A 21,765-nucleotide genomic window follows, 5' to 3' on the forward strand; every position below is an offset into this window, starting at 1 on the left:
AGCGAGAGCGAGAAAATACCACAAAAACCCTACCTCAGAAGCAGTTCTGCGAGGAGTCAAGTTATGACTTACCGAAGGAAGGAGAAACACTAATAGTCACATTGTAATGTACTAAGTGAAATTATGTGTGATCCATGTACTTTTGTGTATGCATGTGATGAATTTTTTGAATTTAATTTAGGACAGATTACTAGTGAATTCCATGGTGTGGTGTATAAATACTACACAAGACATGATGTGGTGTACAAATACTAGACGAATGCATGAATTTTTACATCAAACTTGAAATACTAGTAAGTATAATCATCAATAACGGTCGTCTGTCATTCGCGCTGCTGTGCGACCGTTACTGATGAGTGGTTGGGCATTGCTCACAAGAGCTTATCAGTGGCGGTCGCATCCTAACGCGACCGTTACTGATGAGTATAGGCACATCAGTAACGGTCGGCTCCCTTACCCGCCCGTTACTGATATACGTAGGGTATATAAGAGAAGATGCCGAAACGGTCGGGTCTCATTCTCGCATGCGCGTCCTCCCCTAACCGAGAGACCAGCAGTGGGCGCCCCGCTAACCCTAGCGAAGCTCTGCCCAATTTTCGCGCCGCCGCTGCCGTCGACCCCTCACGCTGCCCCGAGCCCGCCGCCGACGGCCTCGTCCTCGCCTCCTTCCTCCTCCGCCCCGAGCCCGCGCCGGATTCCGCGCCGTCTTCCTCCCCCGCCCCGAGCCCGTGCCTCCCCGTCCTCGATCGGAGCCCGCCGCCCACGGCCTCGTCGTCCTTGCCCGGAGCAGCCGTTGACCTCGCCCGCGACCTCCTCGCCGTCTTCCTCCTCCGCCTCGAGCCGTCTTCCTCCGCCGTCCCCGAGCCCGCACCACCGAGCTGTCTTCCTCTTCCGCGCCGTCGACCCCACGCCACCAAGCCGTCTTCCTCGACCCACAAGGTGCGCGCTCCCTCTGCCTCCCTCTCACTGTTAGGGTTAGGGTTCACTGTTAGGGTTAGGGTTGAATTTTAGGGTTAGGGTTCACCGTTAGGGTTAGGGTTAGTGTTAGGTTTCACTGTTAGGGTTAGGAATTGCTGCTTCTGCCCCTGTTTACAAGTGTTAAGGTTCACTGAAATTACAAATGTTGTATGATGTGCTCTTGTGCTCCAAATCCTTGTATGATGTGCTCCTGTGCTCCTTGCTAATTTGAATTAGCTTGCCGATTTGAATTAAAGAGCATGATTTATACATGTTTAAGATTTTAGCTATATATTTAGCTCTACATAATTTAGATGCTGCAATATACATGTTTGCGTGATGCAGTTCATAAATTTAGCTCTACATAATTTCAGAAAGTGCATGATTTTAGCTATATACATGATGTTTACTTATGATTTTAGCTATATACACCAAGTGCTTCATTTATTTGAATTGTGGGCCCGACCATCGTGTCGGGTCATTGGAGAAGGGGCCGGCCATCGTGCCGAGGGGGTACATATGCGAGTGGGGTTTTTATGCAGGTTTCGAGCTCCTAATAGAGAAAAATTGCTAGTTTTTTAGCATAGGTCATGCCGAAATTTTCGGCCGATATATATTTGATGGTTTTGATGGCATAGGTACAAAATGGGCAAGAGTAGCCAGAAATCAGTTCTTGATCGGGAGGAGGTAGATCGTGTTGATGAAGAGTCTTCATCGAGAGAGCAAATTGCCAGTTCTGGCTCAGGTAGCTCTCGTTCAGAAGAGCGCGATAACGAGCGATGGGTGGAAGAGAGTAACCCGCAGCCTTCTGAAACTCCCGCTAAGAAGCCAAGGAAGAAGATACCGAGGGGGAGCCACAACTTGAAGGAGTTCTGTTACGTGGTCACCCGGCACTCTAAGAGAGGCCGCCCGGAGTCGCCTGAGAGGGCACAGAAGGCCTTCGCAACGACCTGTGGAGCCGTTGCACGTAAGTATTGCAAGATCACCGACGAGTGGAGTGACATCTCCGAAGTCGTTAGAAACACGTGCATCGCGGACGTTGCAAGGAGGACCCAAGTCACTGACGAGTGGCGCGAGCGATTCCTAGCGGCCGTTAACATAGCAGTGCGCAATGGACTTGCTAATTGGAAAACCACCGCTAGAAAGTGGATGGATAAACTCTACGAGATCATCAAGAAGAAATGGCCGTTGGTAACTGATGAGGCCGAATGGGAAAAATTCAAGAAGGAATCGTCTGACCCGGCCTTCATTGCGAAGAGTGAACGTATGAGGGCGTTGCGCGCGAGGAGGCCCTTGAACCACAGGCTAGGGAGTGCAGGGAAAGAGGGGAAGAAGAAGGTCTGGCGCAAGCAGAACCGAATTCTCGAGGCAGCAGGCAGGGTGCCTCCAGTGCATGACATGCTGGAGGACCAACGTGCTAGAGAATATGCACGTCAGCACATGACACCTGAGGAGTGGGCGGGCATTAAGCCAATGCAGCTGCCTGTAAAAAAATTTACGGTAAGGGTTCACGTGCATTTATTTGTTTTCGGCGTTAATTATGACACTCCTGATCCATATAGACTCGCGTCATGTCTTATATGATAACAGGAAAATGCCCACAAATGAGAGGAAAGCAAGAGGTCAGAAACCTCTGACAACTCCGTGCAGAGCAAGAGGTGGGAGTCGGCTGTGACCGCCGGCTGGCAAAAGGCGGAGCACACGGGCCGTGTTCTAGGGGAAGGCGAAGGGGCCTGCTGGGATGATTATTTCCCGCCTGCTCCGAAGCGAAGCAGGGTCCAGAAAAAGCTCCCCGCTTCTGCTGAAATAATAGAACAAGCTAAGGCGGAGGCGCCAGAACAGGCATCTATCGTGTCTCAAGAGGTGTCGCGGGAATATGCAGTGCAAGCCGTCCATCATTTGGTGTCGGCGTTGGCCAAAGACCACCCTGCCCTTGACGCCATACTCGGGGGAGGAGTGGAAGGTTTGAGGAACCTCCTTCCTCCTCTTCCCCCACGAAAGAGCACCCCGCTGAAGAGCAGCGCCGCCTCCGACACACGTATGGACGACGAAGACACCTACACCCCAGGTTACAACCCGGCTCCTAGCATGGACAACCCCCCCGCTAGCCAACCGGACCCAAGCGAGGGCATCCGGGATAACGATCCGGGTCCGAGCGACAACATCCTTGTAAGCATACTTTTCAAACTCTTTTTCACTCCTTACCTTCATGAATAAAGATTTTACACACATATGCCTTCTTTTTGTTATGCGCAGGCACCGGTGAAGTGTCGTATCCATGTTGACAAGTCTGGGAAGCCTATAGGCGCCATTGGCCGCCTGATGCCCAGACAATCACCGTCACTGGTGCACGGCATTCTTATGAACGACGCACAAGTGAGTGTGATGGTGGACTCTGTCGTCGAGGAGCATCGGGATTATGCTATCCCGCTACCTCCGGAGGAAGGCGTGGATATCCAAGGCGGTTGTCCAAACTACCGCATTATGTGGCCTAGGAGCTTGGTATCTCTCTACAACCAGCGCCGGCTCTCTATGACTCCATCTCCCTCCGCCCACAAAGGTACTTCTCATTCGCCGCTCGGCCTTTCCCCTAGGATACTTCCTCCCGTCGATGCCAGCGGAGATGAAGAGCGGGCAATGTCGATGCCTGCACAGCTCAAAGATAGCCAGACCACAGGGTTGGCACAGGCTGGAAGCGTCCCTCCTACCTTCTCTCTCTTGGGTGCCGCTTAGTCCATGGGTGGCCACAAGATCGATGCCAAGTACAAGGCAGATGAGCATAAGGCATTGGACAATAAGACAAGACATAAAAAGAGGGGGCGCGGTGGCAAGACCATCAAGGAGTCCTCCAATGTCACTCAAGATGAGATGCACCATGTGCCTGACATAACTGGAGTCCGAGAGGACAATAGGCCTGACATTCTCATAAAGAACCCCCGTCAAGGCCAGAGATTCGAAGACGGATCCTATTTCGTGGCTAGGGAGTTTGACCGGGTGCTTATTTACTATCCTGGAAGACCGATGGTCACCGAAGATTCCCTGCGTGCCGTGTCCAAACAGATGCAATGGCTTCATCAGTTCTACATGCAAGTATCAGCTGGTTCTCAACAGCATGCGCAACAGATCAATGTTCGAATCCCAAAAGACTATGGCTTCTTTGACCAATAAACCGGGAACATTCAGGAACGTCCTATCACCTTTGGTGTGGAGTTTAACGAACTGTTCCACCTCTTCAACCACCAAAAGTTTGATATCAACCTCTTAAGGCTGCGGTCTGCCTACCAAATAAGAGAACTGCGGCGAATGGAAGTCAAAAAAGTAGCCATTATAGACCCCGCGATGTTCAACTACGGTGACATTGGTCTTGAGTCAGGAAAGGATGCCTCAAGAACCCTTGCATCTAAATACTTGGTGGCATGTCTCGAGAAATACACGGACCACAACTTTATCCTCTTCTTCCTTAATTTGGAGTAAGTTCAGTTTTATATATGGAACCGTTTGTTTTTTCTAATTCAGTCTTTCTTATACACCCTTAGATACTAAAGTTTGTTTCTTTTGAAAACAGAGACCATTGGGTCACACTGCTCATTTGTTTGTTTTGGTCCGTGGTGTACTATTTCGACTCACTACTTCCGAAGAAGGGTGTTCGAGGTAGGTTCTGGAAACCCATCAAATCACTCATTAACACTGCCTGAAAGGTGGCGACCAAGAGAAAACTAGCTGGTAAAGGCTACAAAGATGAGCCTCACCACAACCACAGGTTCCCTTGCCAGCAACAGTCGCCCGGCAGTGTGTTCTGTGGCTACTACTGCTGTCACATCCTTATGAAGAATGCCAGCATGTTCAAGCATGAGTGGAAGGGTCAGTCGCGGCGATGGAAGAGTACTGGCGGCTCCGAATGACAATGGGACACCGACCTAAATGGGTCGTGTATAACATTCAAAGGGAGTTCGCCCATCTCATCAACAATGAGGTCATCAAGCCTAGTGGGGACTTCTACGAACGCGTGGAACAAGTGGTGTCTAAGGTTCACCCACAACATTAGGACCTAACTTGAAATGAGATACATTTGTATTCCTTATATGCTTCTGTGAAATTTTGACACTTTGTAATTATGCTTCTATGAAATTTTGACACTTTGTAATCAATGTCGTGAAGTGAGATATTTTTGTATTATTTATATGTTTTAAATGATGCGGCTTCTTATACATTTGTATGGTTTAAATGATGTAATGTGATGTGCTGTGCTGTGATGTGATGCGGCTTTATATGTATTTTTATGTGGTGTGCTGTATATACAATTTTGTGTATTTCCTGTGTATTTTCTGTGATTTTAATTATTTTTTTAAGTACCGAAAATGTATCAGTGTCGGTCGAGCGACCGACACAGATGTGGCAACGCGACTGTTACTGATGTATATATACATCAGTGGCGGGCGGGCCGACACGACCGTTACTAACTTCGTGTTATTGATGATGGGTATCATCGGAGCGACCGTTACTGATAATTTTTTCTGCACTAGTGCGACGACCCATGTCTACCTCCGTCATGGTCTCGAACAGTCTACAATGTGACCAAAGCTATCTTTGTTCATTTCGATAAATGAAACTGATTCATCGTCCACCTCTCCTTTCCAACCGTATAAGAATAGCACAACACAAAAAGATGATTACGTTTTCCTGTCCAAATCTGAGACATGATTCTGAAATGGACAAGGTGACACCTCAACCCACATGCATGTCTTTTTTTCCAGCGAGTCAAACAACTCGAGTTAGGTTAATCTGGCAGCGATGGCCCATTTTTACCTTGTGAAAATATCGCCGCAATCAACGTACCAAACTACTAACACACCTCATCGATCAGATTAGTTACTACGAGTAATTTATTTAGGTTTAATCCGATCTGCACCAAGCACTGTGATAAACGTACAAATGTACTGGCACTGAAGAGCAGTGACAACAGCGGCCGCAGCTAAAACAGACAGACACTGCACGTGCGCATTACACGCTCCACACACACACGAACTTAAAAAAAAAGGGAAGTAGACTTCACTACAGTTCGTAGCATCTGGCGCGTCTCCATTGGCCGAGGTGTCCTAATCTACCACTAGCACAAGAGAACCCGCAAGCGTGGACACGAGACGGCAAGCGAGCACGTGCCACGGACATGTGGGCCTGGAGCCGCCTTCCAGATCCGCGATAGCACGAGCGTATGCGTGTAGAGTACTGCGGCGGTGCGGCTTGGGCATGTGTGCGTGTGCGGTGCCCGGCATCTAATTCCAGCTTATCCCCTGACGTGGCACCACCAGCTGGTGTTCCTTCCCGTCCTTGTTGCATCTTTTATAAACTTTTTTTTGGAAAATACTGATGCACAATACTACGGAGTGAAATATACTGATGCACGATGTATGTGATGTTATAGACGGTACTTCTTCCGTTTCATAATTCTTAAATTTACCAAAAATAGATGTATCTATTTCTAAAAAGTATCTAGATACATGTAATATTTCGACAAGAATTATAGAACGATGGCAAGTACATCATATCTTGTTTTAGATTTGCTTGGCATGAAACTGGGAGTAATACTAATCGATATCACTGACAGCTCAACAAAACCTATTTTCCAGCTTTATACCGCATCAAACAGCCGAAGCGAATCCTCAATGATTTGTCCGGGCGGGTCCCACCCCTAGCCCAATCCCCTCCCGCCATTTTAACCCGCACTACACGTCTCGGTCGGTCTCCAGCTCGTCGGATACAAAAGGCGCCTTCACGGAACGAGCTGCTCCCACCAGTCGGAGCTCCAATGTCTCCCACCTCCCCCCACTCCTCCTCCTCGTCCATGGACGACCAGCCGCCCCCTCTCGCCCCCGGCGAATTCCGCCTCTTCGTCTTCCTCTAGCGGCCGCCGGCCTCATCGATCCAAATCCCCCAAAACACAAGATAATTAAGCAGCGGAAAACAATCGGCCGGCATCAATCCACTATATATATCTCGAGGGTGATCAAGAACCAGGAAGACAGCGGGTATGTCCGTTGCGGCGACGGCGGCTGTCGTGCAAGATGTGTCGCAGTCGCAGAGCATCGAGGCCGCGGCGGCGGAGGTGGAGTGGGCGGTGTGCGCGTGCTGCGGGCTGAGGGAGGAGTGCACGGCGGCGTACGCGGCCGGCGTGCGCGCGCGGTACGCGGGCCGGTGGCTCTGCGGACTCTGCGGCGAGGCCGTGGGCGAGGAGCTAGCCGCCGGCGTCGGGGAAGGAGGAGTGCCGCCCCCGGCGGCCGAGGTCGAGGCGGCGATAGCGAAGCACGCCGCCTTCTGCCGGGCGGTCTTCTGCCGGTCTCCGGCGGCGGCCGAGCGGCTCATCGCCGCGGTGCGTCGGCTCCTCCGCAGCGACAGTGGGAGGAAGGAGAAGACCGTGGTGGAAGTGGTGCACTTGGAATTCCAGGAGGCCTGAGACGGATCGAAGATCTGTTCCTGCAGGAGCTAGTTGCTAGCTAGCTAGGGTCTTTTTCTCTTCATCCACAGACTACAATTCAGTATGCTTTCGTAGTTTATGCCTGGTTTCTGAACTTCTACATGCTTAATTTGGATATGGATCCTGCGATTTCTCCAGCTTTGTAAAATTTGATGACATGGAAAACAGCATTCGAGACGAAGCAAGGAAATTATTCTTGCTAATTTGTAAAGCGACATCAGATGGAAGGATTCCATTTTGAGAAGTAATATTGATCCATTTTCCTGCTTTTATTCTTGACATAGCACTTTGGAACTTCAGACTCTGTCAATTTAGCATATGCGATGGACATTTCAGAGTTTCAGGCAAGCACGCTAGAGCATTAATTTCCAAGCATTTTAATACCACTACTACTATCTTTCTCTCTCACCTGTTCAGAATTTTACAGGTAAAAAACTAACAATAATGCAGGATTGTATTTATATATTATAGTCATGAAGAGTATTGCTCAAGACACAAGAGCAGACCCTTTGCCAGATCATGCAGACAGCTGCATCTAACAGTTGGTTTTCCTTAGACGGCAACATCATAATGCCACTTGCATTGCATTTGTGTGACCCACTTCAAGTAGATAGCAAGAATGTTATGTAAATTGTGCATTGCAGTAAAGTTACTTAAAGTAGAAAATGTATCCAAAATCATCCAGCAATTCAGGTAAGCTCTCCACTGGATTGCAGAATATAGTATTTCCAGCTAAGTTACTTGAAGTAGAAAACAAGAACTCCCCAACAGAACAGTTAAGAAGGAAAGGCAATAACTGATAATAAATTAATAAATTGCCAATTGCAATATCTGCAAGTAATCTACCTGTAGATTTGTTCTCATCTGTTGGCCTGCTAATGAAAACTATCCATGTTCTGATGTTCCCCCCTCATTTGTTTAGTTAATCAGAAAAGAGAATATGTAAAATTAGCGAAGTCAACTTTTGCTTAGAAAGAAAAAATGAATTCTAGAATCATCTTTCATAGAGTAGTGAAAGGCAAGCTTGCAATGAATTAGAAGCCACCGAGCAATAATTTGCAACTATTGTAAGGTACTTCGATCTGATGTTGATCACTGCAGGTGCAGGGTTGTTGATTGGTTGGATGAAGATGCCAATCTTCCAAATGTTTGGTGGCGTACTTAAATCTTAATTTTCTGGAGCGAATATCTGCTGTACGTGGCGCGATCGATTCCAAAATGAAGCTGGAAATCATCCCGGCCCAGTCAAGATCGCAGGTTCTGTAATCATGAAAAATTTGTCACTATCACTTGCAATGGAACAAAAGACTGTCGAATAAGACATGCATGCACTCCATTATATCGATAGGAAAGAAGAAAGAGATGCATGCACCGGCCCGTTCACTCGATCGACAGTAGTGGAGTGCTAATCGAGTAGTAACAGCCAAAGAACTGGCCTCGGTTGCGCGGTCATACTACTGATCATGAACGAGACACGGATCAGATTTCGTCCGGCGCCCGAATCTTCCCCGGGCGCGACGTAATCATCGCCTGATTAGCCGCTAATCACGTCCTTTTCATTTCCCTTTCTCGCCTGCAATTTTAAACGCCATTTTTCGCGCGAGGTTTTGGCCGTGCCCATACCCTTTTTTTTTTACCGGCGTTCGTTCCCAGGAAACTATCAACGGATATACTATACAAATAGTTTATAGTTTGGCGTTTTTGGGCTCCGGATCAATGTATCTACCGAAGAATCTGACGCTGTCTAGGCCATGCCATGCATGATGATCAAATTCAAATCGGATCCAGAGGAGCAGCACTTGGGCGAGATCGCCACGTCGTCGTCGTCGTCAGAGCTGCGAGAATGGAGCCACCTCCCGGACCTGGTGATCAGCGACGTCCTCCGGCGGCTCGTCCCGTGCCTCCGCTCGCTCTCCGCCTTCGCCGCGACGTGCCGGCCATGGCGCCGCTTCTTCGCGGCCACGGCCTCCACCGACATCCTCCCCCGCATCCCGCCTCTCATCCTCCAAGCCCGGCGCTACACCGACCGATACGCTCATGTCCTTGCCCTCTCCTCTCTCGTGCTCGACACGCCCGCGGTGGCCGTGCCGATGCCGGCCTTCCGCTCCACGCTCCTGTCCTCCTCCCGCGGCCACCTGGTCCTCCTCGCCGAGCCGCGCGACGCCGTGGTCGTCGTGGACGCGCTCACCGGCGCCGAGCGCCTCTCCATCCCGCTGCCTTCGCCGTGGATCCACCCGCCATGCCAGTACGCCACGCTCACCAGAACACGCCTCCTCATCTTCTTCGACTACGCGCACGAGTTCGTCTCCTTCCCCTTCCCTCCCCGCGGAAACCCCTTGCCGGAGCCGGAATGGACGCGCTATCCGCTTCCATCTGAGGCATCTTCCATATCAGCCGTGATCGATTTCCACGGCCGCGTCCTCGGCGTCACCGACCGTGCAGAGCTTCTCGAGTTCTTCCGCCTCGACGGAGACCAGGAGGCCGTGGCGGAGCTGCTGCCCACCACGGGCATCCCGGAGGACGCCACGTTCGAGCGATGGCAGCTCGGGCCCCGCCTCGTGGCCGCCGGGGGGCGGCTGCTGTTCCTGCTCGTCATGACGGACAGCCCCGAGGAGCACCGCATGGTGAGGCGGCTGGGGAAAGTGGTCAGGGTGAGCGTGCATGCACTGGACGCGGCGGCGATGCGGTGGGAGGAGCTGGATGGCGTCGGGGAGTACAGCCTGCTCGTGGACTGCGCCGGGAGGACCGCCGTGGCGTGCGTGGATGGTAGTGCTACGGGAGAAGGCGGCGGCGTGTTGGTGCCCAACCGAGTCTACTTCCTCGTGTCCAGGTTTTACTACTGCGTGGAGCATGGCCGCCCGCCCTTCCAGGCGTTCCCGCCAGGGGCCGACTGTGGCGACAGGGGAAGGGATTCGCCGTGGGATTCGCTCATCTCCGACCAACGCGAGTGGCTGGCGTCGCAGACATGGGTTTATCCAAGGCTCTTGTATCGGTGCTAGCTTATGTGGCAAGATAGACTTTTTTACTGTCCAACTTGAAAAAAAACAAAATTAACTTTGTTACGTGCAATCGATCGAGTGAGATACATGCACCAAGAGTTTCATTTTCACTTGACAGTGCTTGGTGGAGTGCTAATCGAGTGCCATTAATTCAGGCAATCCGGTCGGCAGGAGAGATTAACTAACAGCCAGGAGAACTGGGCTCGGTTGCGCGGTCATACTCATCACGACCATCAGCGGCTCGTCCGGCGCCCGTATCTTCCTCCGACGGAATCATCGATCGCCTCTTTGTCTAATCAACCCACTCCATTAGACAGGCAACAATACTGCGCTTACATTTCAAACGCCCTCTTTTCGTAGTACGAGTTTTGGCCGTGTCCATGTAATTTAACCGGCTGTCGTCGTCCCGTCCGGAATCTGGACCACTGGAGCCAAATATTTTATTTTCGCTATCGATCTTTCCGAGCATATATTCATTCTTAGATCTTTTCTCCCGCAAGGCATATTCGCTGGCTAGCTTGCACGCGCTTCCTGTGATGCCCCTGCATCGCCAATTTTGGTGACTTCATCCTACTCTGGACTGGACGCTTTGGTTGCTAGAATTTCCGGAAGATTTTTCCACGGTTGGTGTACGACATTGACCTGCATTCTTTTTCCGGGAGGTTTGTTTTGTCAGAACTCAGATGCAAGGGGCCGGTAATCAGTAATACAGGCGTCATTTTCTTGCCTTGGGAAGAGAAGAAAGCCACTGCTGATGTGTGGTTGGAGCTTCATTGACAGGATGTTGCAACTTGCCGGACAAATTAATGTACTCCCTCCGTCCCAAATTCTTGTCGAAATATTACATGTATTTAGACGTCTTTTAAAAACAGATACATTTATTTTTGAACAAATTTGAGACAAAAATTATATATTTATAGTACGGATGGAGTACTCCAGGAGACGATCGAGAACAATCGTTGAAACTCAACGGCTCCAACGGTATCTCTAGATAAGGACCAGTGATACAATAGTACGTATCCTTTCCAATAAAAAAAATACAATAGTACGTACTAAACCATAATAGGGGAATTAGGAGGAGGTCCTCTATGGGGGGCGTTGCAGACTTGAAGGGTGCAAGCAACTACCCTGATGCATTCCAGAGTGTAAACTGAAATTCGGTTTTCTCTTGGTAAAATTTGTTCAAATTTGAAGTGGCTGCGTTGGAAACGGTTCGGCCGATGGCCATGAAACAGCTCATAATTCAGAAAGCAAAGCAAGCACATCAATCAGCCCAAGGGTTTATTCGGAAACGGTTAGCCCAATGCGGCCCAGTTAACAACTACCGTTCCTTCGCGCGGGCGCGGCATCCAACCCGGCACGGCAACACGTCGTCTCCTTCCCCAGTCGTCGTCGACGCCCCAATTCCCCAAACCACGCGCTTCTCCGCGCAAACCCTAACCCCGGCCCCGATTTCCGCGAAACACCGCCCCGTACACCAAATTCGTCAAACCTCCCCTCAAATTCGGCATGCCAGTCCCCTGCAACTCCAATTCGTGATCTCGCCGGAGATGATCGCTTCGCGGCAGACGCATCCCCGCCGGATTCGGCCCCTCGCCGCCGTCTCCCTGGTACTGTTCCTCCTCTTCCTGTACAGCCGCTCGGACGGGAGCTTTCCGCGATCTCCGCGGCTCTTGAACTCCAATCCGCACCCGCTCCACCGTAGATTCCTCTCCGATGCCGAACCTACCAGCCCCGCCGCGTCCAGAGGTGGGAACCTTTCGGAGGTCACCGGGCAGAACGGCGAGCAGCTCGAGAACCCCTCCACCTCGTGCGCCGGCATATCGCGTCACCAGGGTTTCGGGTCCCAGTGCGAGTTCATCCGGGCTCACCCGCAGTGTAGCTCCGGCGGGTTCGTGGATTACCTAGATTTCTTCTACTGCAGGTGCCAGAGATTTAGGGTCCTTGGCTATGCTGTTCTTGCCGTGTGTCTGGCAGCGCTGTTCTATATGCTCGGAAACACGGCAGCAGACTACTTCTGCTGCAGCCTTGAGAAGATGTCGGCGCTGCTGCGGCTCCCGCCGACTGTGGCTGGTGTTACGCTGCTCCCCTTTGGCAATGGTGCTCCTGATGTGTTTGCGAGTATTGCAGCGTTTATGGGATCTGGCGCTGGGGATGTGGGGCTGAACAGTGTGCTGGGTGGAGCGGTGTTTGTTACTTGCATTGTTGTTGGGGCAGTGTCATTGTCCGTCGCGGAGAAGAATGTGCAGATTGACTGGAGGTGCTTTGTGAGGGATGTTGGGTTCTTCCTGATAACTTTGGTTGCATTGTCTATTATATTGATCGTTGGGAAGGTGACCTTTTGGGGAGCAATGTTGTTCGTGTCGATTTATGTGGTTTATGCATTTGTAGTGGCTGCAAATGAGCTATTAAGGAAGCATGCACGGATGCTGAAGTTTGATGTGGTCACACCATTGCTTCCAGTCAGGGGAAGTATCTTTGCACAAGGAGCAGAGGAGGATGAGTCTGTTTACAGTTCACTTCTTGAGGAGGATACAAGTGATGAGGTGTCCCAGGTGAACTCAGCCTTGCCTCAGTGGATGTGGGCTTCTCATGTGGCCATCTACTCAAATCATGGGAGAGATGGCTCCCCTGACAGGCCATTGTGGGGATGGAATGAGGGAAGAGAAGTGGATTCCACCCCACATAACTTCTCTAAGCTGTTCTTATTTTTGGAGCTACCCTTGACAATACCAAGAAGATTGACGATTCCAATTGTAGAGGAAGACCGCTGGTCGAAAGAGTATGCTGTTGCTAGTGCTGGCTTGGCGCCTGTTCTTTTGGCATTTCTGTGGAGCAGTCAGGATGGAGTATCCAGGGGGGCTAGCATAGCAGGATATGTGATAGCTGGTGTCTTTGGGATTGCACTTGCTGCTCTCGCTTACAAATTCACCAGTCATGAACGCCCTCCACGGAGATATTTATTCCCATGGGTGTTGGGAGGGTTTGTGATGAGCATCATTTGGTTCTACATTATTGCCAATGAACTGGTTGCACTTTTGGTTGCATTTGGAGTGATACTTGGTATTAATCCTTCAATTCTTGGGTTAACGGTGTTAGCATGGGGGAATTCTATGGGCGACTTAATGTCAAATGTAGCCTTGGCAATGAATGGAGGAGACGGTGTGCAGATTGCAATGTCTGGATGTTATGCAGGACCTATGTTCAATACACTTGCTGGATTGGGAATATCGATGCTGCTCGGAGCTTGGTCAACAGCACCCAACTCTTATGTTCTTCCGCAAGACCGCTCTCTTATCTACACTATGAGCTTCCTTGTTGCTGGATTGATCTGGGCGCTTGTTATGCTGCCGCGAGGGGGCATGCGGCCTAACAAGACGCTTGGAGTCGGTCTCATTGCTCTGTACTCCGTCTTTCTTTTCATTAGAGTAAGCAATGCTTTGGGAATATTGCCACTTCCTGGCTTGAATTAGTTGTTTATGTCCGCTGTACATGTACATGATTTTTATCTATAATCTATACAAATGAAATGGAGTTATACACATGTTCTGTTGTATCATTATGCCACAAACTCAGTTGTGTGCTGTCAGGGGTTCGAGACAAGCATGACTGCAACTTTTGTACTTGTAAACTTATCACCTTGCATCTTTACATTAGTGTCTTAATTTTCACTTTTTGACGGTGGTGACGCACCTCTCATAACTACTCCTCGCACGGAAATTTCAGCAATTGTGTGTAGCACTACTCGCTGCGTCCAGATTGCTGTGGATCGTGGTAGACGGCTTTTGCGCGATGCCAGGGCTACGTAGATAGGCAAAATCATACACTGCAGGAGTTGCTCAGAGACAATTTGCTAACGTACATTGACGTTATTTGCACTGGACGGATAGATGAGTTTGCAGATAGGCGTTTTTTTTACAGCTGCAGACAGGCGTTGTTTATGCTAGGACAGTGATCGTACAATACTCCCCCGCCTTCTTAGATGAGAGTTCAGAATTGACGACTCTTAATTGACTCTTATTTAAAATTTATTAACATGAAGAAAAGGAAATACGAGAGAGAAGAGAACTCATTATTTGTGAAGAGTCAGATTCTTAGCCGAGATCATAGAAGACAGCAAGAGTCGGCCTTTCCTTTACTAGCTCCAGATCAAAATGATCAAAAACTATGTAGCCATATGTGAAGCTGGCCAAGTGGGCCCTAAAGTTCACCCTAATAAACCCCAGAAAAAAGGGGAGAGAAACAAAACTGGGGAAAAAACCAGATCAAACAACGGCGTCTGTTCCTTCTCGCGCAAAGCGCGCATCATATGGAGATGCTGTTGGGCACGCCGCGGCACGTGACCCCGGGCGGCGAGCTGGGCGCCAGCAGCTCGTAGGGCAGCACCCCGGCCCCGCACCGGTTCCTCCTGCCGTGGTCGGCGTTGCGCGCTTCGATGGTCTCCTCCGCGCGGCGGACGTCCGCCGCGAACATGCGGTGCGCCGCGAGGGCGTCCTCGTCCCCCGTCCACGGCGCGGCGCCCTCGTCCCTCTCCTCGCCGATGTACTCCTCGTCGGGCGAGTGCGTCGACAGCGTGTCCACCACCGCCATGAACTTGGTCGCCTCCAGCACCCCGGGCATTGCGTTCAGGAAGAACCGGTGCGGGTCCGCCATGAACATGGCGTGCTCCGCCGCGTCCCGCTCCGGGTCCGGCAGCAGCCGCCGCATCAGCGGCGGGCGGTTTGGGACGTAGCCGCCCAGCGGGTACTGCCCGAAGTTGAGCGCCGCGTGCTGCGCCGAGGCGAGCCAGACGAGCGTGGTCAGGATCGAGGCGAGGTCGCGCGGCGTCGAGAGCGGCGGCCACCAGGGCGCGTCGCTCAGGTCGGCGTGGCCCACGTGGATCGACTCGTGGTACCACCCTTGGAGCTCGTCGTCGGACTGGACCGTGCCGGCGTCCGGGTAGTAGAGCTGCACGTAGGAGTCCACCCAGTTGCCGATGGCAGACCACAGCAGGAGCCCGTCGTTTGCGTAAGGGTAATCCTCGATGAGAAGCCTGATGCCGTGAGGCTGTGTGGCGTCCTCCACAGCCACTCCCCTGAGAAGAAGATTGCGGATGTCAGTGACCATGATGGACTGATAGCACAAAATGTTCTCAATTGCAATGTCAGGCAGAGGTAAACTGGTAATGGAGGGTGCATGCCTGCGGAGGAGGTCGGCAGGGAGGCCCTCGAGGTCGAAGCGCCAGTGTTTGCGATAGTAGGCAGAGCTAATCTCACCGGAGACTGGGCCGGGGGTGAAGCAGGACTCGATCACCCCTTCGGCATTGATCAGGCTCTGCCGCGCAAGCGCGTTGATCTCCAGCGTGTACCTCATGTGAGGGTGTAGGAGCTTGAAGATCGGGTGCATCGCACTCATACACCGGTGTGCCGCGAGGATGAATGGCTCCATTATAGCATGTGTCCTCAGCCTAAAAGAGTTTGTCAGAGAGTACATGTTAAGTATGTCCTGAGTCACACTGTTCAGGAGTAACTACACTTGTAAACAGTTGAGGCAGCAGAGGAATGACTCAAATGTATGTTCAGCATAGACAGTGATTCTGCAGTTGAGAGGGAAAGATGAAAAAAAAAATCGTACCAGTGATTGACAAGCTGATGAACACCAGCGTCATTGGAGCTGACATGAGCCTTGCCGAGCATCCAGATCCAATTGGATGTAGCATCACAGGCAGGAGTAAGGACCTTGCTTGGCTGGGGCTCCCCTGACTTGGTTGGGGGAAGACAAAGCTCAATAGCGATCGGTTTCAATGTGCCAGCTTGAGTCAGGAAGAAGATTGCCCGGGTTGCATATGCTTTCCGGCCCTCAATTGCGTTTATCCGGTCCAAGAATGGCAGGTATACATCATGGTGGTCTACAATGAACAGCTTCTCCTTGTCCATTGCCTTGGTTGATAAGGTGTGATCAGAATCAGCAGAAGAAGGACCATTGGTACGTAACTGAAATAAATTAAGACAGCCATGGTATGAAGGTACCTCTTGTACTGTGAGTCCATTGAGCTGACCAGCTATGTGCCGTTCGGTAATTGATGATTCTGGTGGGCCATAGATTGCAGGATCCAGCTTGCTTACTGGTGGGAAAACCTGTTTCCATGTAACTACCCCAGTTAAGTATTTATGGAAACATAAAGATATGAATTACTTTTTATTGATCAACCTAGAAGTACATCACTATTGCTGATTTCACTAAGGATCATATTCTTATTACCATGAGCCTCTCGATACTGACTGGATTTATTCCTGCAACAGCCTGCCGCGCAAACTCATCGTCACGGAGCCATGCAAACTTGTCCTCTGTAGAATGGGAGTCACAGGATTAAAGCAGCAACTCCCAGGGTTGTTGAGTCTGAACAAACATTTGGTGATAGCACACCAGCATAAGGTAAATTGGGATGAACTTTACTTACTGGAAAGGATGCTAGGTGTGTCATAGCGCAGCATCCCTTCACTCGACTCCTGAATCTTTTGAACAAGTGGTATCTTCTGAAAAAGGTGCTCCTGGAGGCCCAGCTTCAGCCTCAGACCTTCCTTGTAGAGGTTGTCAATGTGATGGAAGCCTTGGAAGTTGTGGGTATCAGCTGAGATTGATGCAATCAGTGACGGGATTAGTGTGTGAAGTACTGCTCGGAGTCTCCCTGATATGAAGGCCCCCTGTTTCAGCTCCTCAAATGTCTCATCACGAGGTACATATATCCGATGTGGTTTCTCCACTCTGCTCTCTGATAGCATGTCTACACCATAGGTAGATGCACAATGTTAATTCTAATATGTCTTTATGGGGCGAAATGCCAAATTGTTCTATCTGTAAAATTCAGCACATCCACTTTGCAGCAAACTGTTCAATTGTCGGTCTTTAGAAGTTATAATTTATCATGTTTTACGACACTACATAAAATCTTGTCAAATTCTGACATCATCATGGCATCGAACCATGTGGTAAGGAATTATTGCACGATGGTTGAGGCTATCCAAGTCTGATAATGACCTGGTCTTTGATCAGACAGAATTGGACAAGCACTGCTAGATATTCTTGGACAATAACATGCACCTTTTCTGGCTTTGGCCAAAATTCTGTTTTCCATGATCTGCTAAGGACTTTTGGAAGATAACAGAACTTACTAGTATCAGTTGGTGGGCGACCAGTCCGGCATCGCCGTGGATAAGGAATCTTCTCTCCTCCAAGGATCGGTCTGATGAACTCTTTCCCCCGATCTGGATTTCCCAAATCATTGTACATTGCATAATCATATATTCGGTCAGATATCTTTCGAACCCCGGTACCATCTCCTCTTAGATCTTTCAGCTCCTTCTCCCTTGCTTCTTTAAGCCCGGGGGGTGTTTCAGATGGTAAATACGGCTGCATAAGATCATCCATATATTATCACAAATCCGGTACTAAAAACTCCCAGTAAATGAACAATAGGAAATCACTGGACTAAAAGGAAATCATGTGAAGACTCAAAAAGAAGTCAACCATTTTAGGCATAAAGGCAGCATATGGAGATACAAGTTTAGTCAGACTACAGAATGCCTTTATATATAAACTTTCAGTGGATCTTGACTACTTTGGTAAATTGTACAAAATTGAAAGCCCTGTCAGTTTTAACAGTGTTCTACTGAAGGAATATACACAGAACATATATACACGACATTGATGCCCACTAGGATCATTAAAGCAGTGTCTTAGTGCTAACAAATTGTTATCGTACAGGCCACAGGATATGCCCTACCGAGGCCTACCCAAAATCTGGGCATCTAAACAGCTGGTAGTCGTAGACAATGACATGTCTCAATCAAAATCATGTTTTAAACTGGCCTCCTCGTTTTGCAGTTAATGACCTTCCTTTCCTTATTTTTCAGATCACTGCTAATGACCTCCTTTTCCCCCCTATCGACATCACAGACAATGATGCACGACCAGCTTAGCTAGCAACAGTAACCACGATTAATTGGTGCGTGATTGCTATTGCATCTACCGATCTACGTGCACCTAGACAAGTCAAAGATGATAACCCAATGCCAATGGCCAATGCTACTGAGGTTTAAGAAGTCAATTTGTAGTTGTAGGAACCTGAATCAAGAAGAAGAATTAAGAATGCCATTGCTACCAACCTTATTGCTGAAGAAGACCCTCTTGGCGGGCAGCTCCCCGGTGGTCTGGACCCAGGAGTTGCAGGCGAAGTGCACGGTGCCGCACGGCAGCCCGCCCTCGACGACGATGCTCTCCAGGAAGAACTCCCGGTGATGCCGGTTGGCCACGACGACAGCGCCCGGCTCGCCGAAGTCCGGGTCCACCGTGAACTCCGCCGTGTACACGACATGCTCCCCCTTGGCGCCCCGCTTCTGGCACCAGTCCTTGATCGACGCCTGCCCACTCTGCACCGGCTTCTTCGTCCCTGCCGATCATGGATCATCAGTGGTCAGCCACGTGGCACACCAACACGTGTTGGACAAATGTTGGGAGCGGGAGAAAAGTCAAATCTGAGACTAATGATGAGCTTTGTCATGCCGGCCACATGGTGGGAAAATAATAATGACGGCAATGTGGGGGAAGGAAAACATGCTCTCATTGCAGCACTGCAAAATGATTCTGGTTCTTCGGTCTGAAAAAAGAAAAGAAAAAGAAGAAGAAGGCGATTCTGGTTCATTTCAGATTTGCAGCATTCGGCTGTGATTTCTTCCTTTCCCATCCTGCAAATCATTTGAATTTGCAGTCTTGTGCAGTAAGTTGGGACAGTACAGTAGGTCCAATTGCCCACTTCTTGTATCTGATTGGGAAAAAAAGGTTCTTGGGCGAATGTAGTGCGAATATCCTAATGCAAACGCAAGACACATGCTCATCCTATCATAGCTCCATTATTGGAGATTCGATGATCGTCTGCATCTAGTTTAGCATCTCCTGGTCCTGGTCGCCACCTACCAATTTGGACCATCGAGAGCAGACAAAGCAGCAACCCAGAAAGGCAAGAACTCTGCACATCAAGCTCCAAATAACTCCAGCAACGATCAAAACAAAGAGCCAACGGCACTATTTCGCAAAGATTGAACAGCTCCAACCTAGTCAAGTCGGCCAAGCACTAGTCCCACTCCCAGGAACATGAAGGAAAGGAGAGGAAGAAGATGGAAGGCTGGCTGCTGTGATTGCTTACGGGGATGGATCTTGGTGCTGATGAGCTCGAGCACGACGCCGCGGCCGACCATGTCCCAGAGCGCGTCCAGGTGTCCCGCCACCGCCTCCTTGAGGTCCTCCTTCTGCTTCCGCCGCACCGTCAGCGCCGCCCGCAGTGCCACCTTCCCCGGCGCCGGCCTCCCCGCCGCGCCGCCGCTCTTCGCCCCGGCCGCCGCGGACGCCAGCCTCGGAAGCTCCTCGCTGACCGCCGCCACCACCTTCACGCCCCGCCCCGGCTTCCTCTGCCTCCTCCTCCCTCCCTGCTGCAGCGGCGCAAAAAAGCAGAGCTCGTTCTTCGAGCCCCAGCGGGGCTGCAGCCTGGTGGCCGCCGGCCCCGTGAACTCCCTGCACGAGGCGGCCATGCTAGGATTGGTACTGCAATAGCCCGCTGCGCTTCTGGGCTTGGGGCGCCGGCGGTTGGGATGATCCTGGGATCTTTGGGGGGGCAGCTAGCTAGTGAGAGAGGTGAGGTAGTTGGGCCTTGCTGCGCTGCGTTGGAGTAGCTGGTGCTACTGTGTGTACGATCGAGTCACCCGGGGCCGGGGAGAAGAGAAGAGTCGTGCCAGCCTTGTATCCCGTGCGTGTGTTTTATATTTGCAGTCAAGCGTGAACGGTGGAGATGTGGAATGGACAGTACAACGGAAGTTGGAAGTTTGTTCACTTGTTGTTGACCGGGACGGCTGCAATATTTCGGCCCTGATTTGCACCGGGATCGAACGGCTTGGGGCTATGGGAGGTAGGGAATCTCCAGAAAGGATGTTGGCTTTGTCTCCGTGTCTAGCAGTAGATCACACGTGCTAGTATAGCTGTGAGTAGCTTGTTTCGATACTGCTCAGCCTGCCACTATCCGACTTAATTCGCGATTTTGATCCGTGTGATTATATTATGCAATAGAGTAACATTTTTTCGACATGTACAACATTATTATAACATTTTTGCGGGTGGGCAGAATTACGTAAAGAACATTGCAACGGATGCGTACTATATAGCAATTCTTTTGCACGAAAATACCCATTGGTTGCAGCAAGCTGTCGATGAAGAGTAAAGTCATTTTAAAACCTTTAATTCTAATAAAGTTTGGAATGAAACCCTTAAATCAGCACCATTCCATGTCCTAGCTAAGGCTGCATTCTTTTTTCTTACATACCGGCATTTTCGAGAAATTGTCCTTCTCCAGATTTTTTGACATGCCAATCCCCAAATTTAGTCTAAACTAATTTGGAAACCTAATCAACCTAATCAACCAAATTTGAGACGTGACTTTCAGAAGCCCCCAAAAAAGTAGGCCTTAATCTCATCGGATCCTTGCAGAAAAACCAAGAACGGGCTCCCAAATCCAGAAGTCCAAAATCATCTGCCTTGCTACATCGCTTGCCCGAGGTATCTTGGTCGTTATCCTTCACAAGTAGAGAACAGTCCTTATACCATGTGCTAATGACCATGACCGTTATTCCGTTATACTTGATTTATCCACGTAGAGCCCTGACCATGACTATTAGTTCGCTGAAAACTGGCTATGACCGATGGACCTCTTGTTTTCTCAAGGAAATGCCAGCTAAAATAATATTTTGGTCTGCAGCCCACAGGTTTGAATTTTAGGTGCCACTGCCACACGGATGGGGAGGATTTGAATTTTGTTGCTTGTATCGTCTTGATGTGAACTAATTCCTGCCTTCACCCTGGTTCTGTTCAGCTCCAGCCAGTTGCAGAGGTCCTCAGGGCACTATTTCTATATCAAACCGTCTAACAAAAGTTTGGTGTGGATTTCAGGAAACCACGAGCACATATCGGCACGTTCTTTCTCCTTTCAGCTTCTGTTCGATAACTTCCAGTAAAGCTGAGCGTTGGCAGAAGTCGGCGCAACGGGTTAACTATATGACGTGAGAAGAATCCATGCGAGTGCTTTTATACTTTTAGGGTACACTTGAAGTGATCTTGTACATCCGAATACTAGGCTGCGATTAACATATTGTTCACGAGGTAAAAGTGCATTGAGAAGATCGATTCCTTCTATATCCTTCATTTGTTTTTGCGAGACGAATTGTCTCATAGAGTGATAGTTGCATCAAGTTTGACAGCGAGGCACCGTTGTTTGAGAAAGAAAATGCATTAGCTGTCCTGATGTGCTCGTCTCTT

The 21,765-nt window shown here is 50.0% G+C and overlaps 3 protein-coding genes across 3 annotated transcripts; 2 read left to right on the top strand and 1 right to left on the bottom strand.

The window, feature by feature from the left end:
* The first annotated feature begins 6,698 nt into the window (after positions 1–6,698).
* LOC100836590 lies at positions 6,699–7,701 on the top strand. Its single transcript, XM_010230797.3, has one exon. The coding sequence runs from the start codon at positions 6,986–6,988 to the stop codon at positions 7,406–7,408; it is 423 nt and encodes a 140-aa protein (XP_010229099.1). The 5' UTR covers positions 6,699–6,985; the 3' UTR covers positions 7,409–7,701.
* A 4,070-nt stretch (positions 7,702–11,771) lies between these two features.
* On the top strand, positions 11,772–13,987 carry LOC100836285 (cation/calcium exchanger 4). Its single transcript, XM_003558623.3, has one exon. It carries the CDS (start codon positions 11,979–11,981, stop codon positions 13,899–13,901), a length of 1,923 nt encoding a protein of 640 aa, XP_003558671.1. The 5' UTR covers positions 11,772–11,978; the 3' UTR covers positions 13,902–13,987.
* Positions 13,988–14,438: 451 nt separating this feature from the next.
* LOC100829163 (probable lipoxygenase 6) lies at positions 14,439–20,211 on the bottom strand. Its single transcript, XM_003561945.4, has 9 exons — positions 19,610–20,211; positions 18,573–18,856; positions 17,580–17,817; positions 16,868–17,191; positions 16,669–16,754; positions 16,437–16,544; positions 16,042–16,346; positions 15,608–15,874; positions 14,439–15,502 (listed from the first exon to the last, which is right to left on the bottom strand). The coding sequence occupies exons 1-9, from the start codon at positions 19,989–19,991 to the stop codon at positions 14,734–14,736; spliced, it is 2,763 nt and encodes a 920-aa protein (XP_003561993.1). The 5' UTR covers positions 19,992–20,211; the 3' UTR covers positions 14,439–14,733.
* Positions 20,212–21,765: the final 1,554 nt, after the last annotated feature.

Source organism: Brachypodium distachyon, chromosome 1 (assembly GCF_000005505.3).
Source record: "Brachypodium distachyon strain Bd21 chromosome 1, Brachypodium_distachyon_v3.0, whole genome shotgun sequence".
NCBI classification, from domain to species: Eukaryota; Viridiplantae; Streptophyta; class Magnoliopsida; order Poales; family Poaceae; genus Brachypodium; species Brachypodium distachyon.

What these genes read in the sequence shown, in the direction of transcription:
- LOC100836590 (XM_010230797.3), top strand. Translation starts at nt 6,986, where the DNA reads ATGTCCGTTGCGGCGACGGCGGCTGTCGTGCAAGATGTGTCGCAGTCG.
- LOC100836285 (XM_003558623.3), top strand. Translation starts at nt 11,979, where the DNA reads ATGATCGCTTCGCGGCAGACGCATCCCCGCCGGATTCGGCCCCTCGCC.
- LOC100829163 (XM_003561945.4), bottom strand. Translation starts at nt 19,991, where the DNA reads ATGGCCGCCTCGTGCAGGGAGTTCACGGGGCCGGCGGCCACCAGGCTG. An exon ending in TCAGTATCGAGAGGCTCATG is followed by an intron (nt 16,545 to 16,668) that starts GTAATAAGAATA and finishes ACATGGAAACAG; the next exon opens with GTTTTCCCACCAGTAAGCAA. An exon ending in CCTGCCGACCTCCTCCGCAG is followed by an intron (nt 15,503 to 15,607) that starts GCATGCACCCTC and finishes TCTTCTTCTCAG; the next exon opens with GGGAGTGGCTGTGGAGGACG.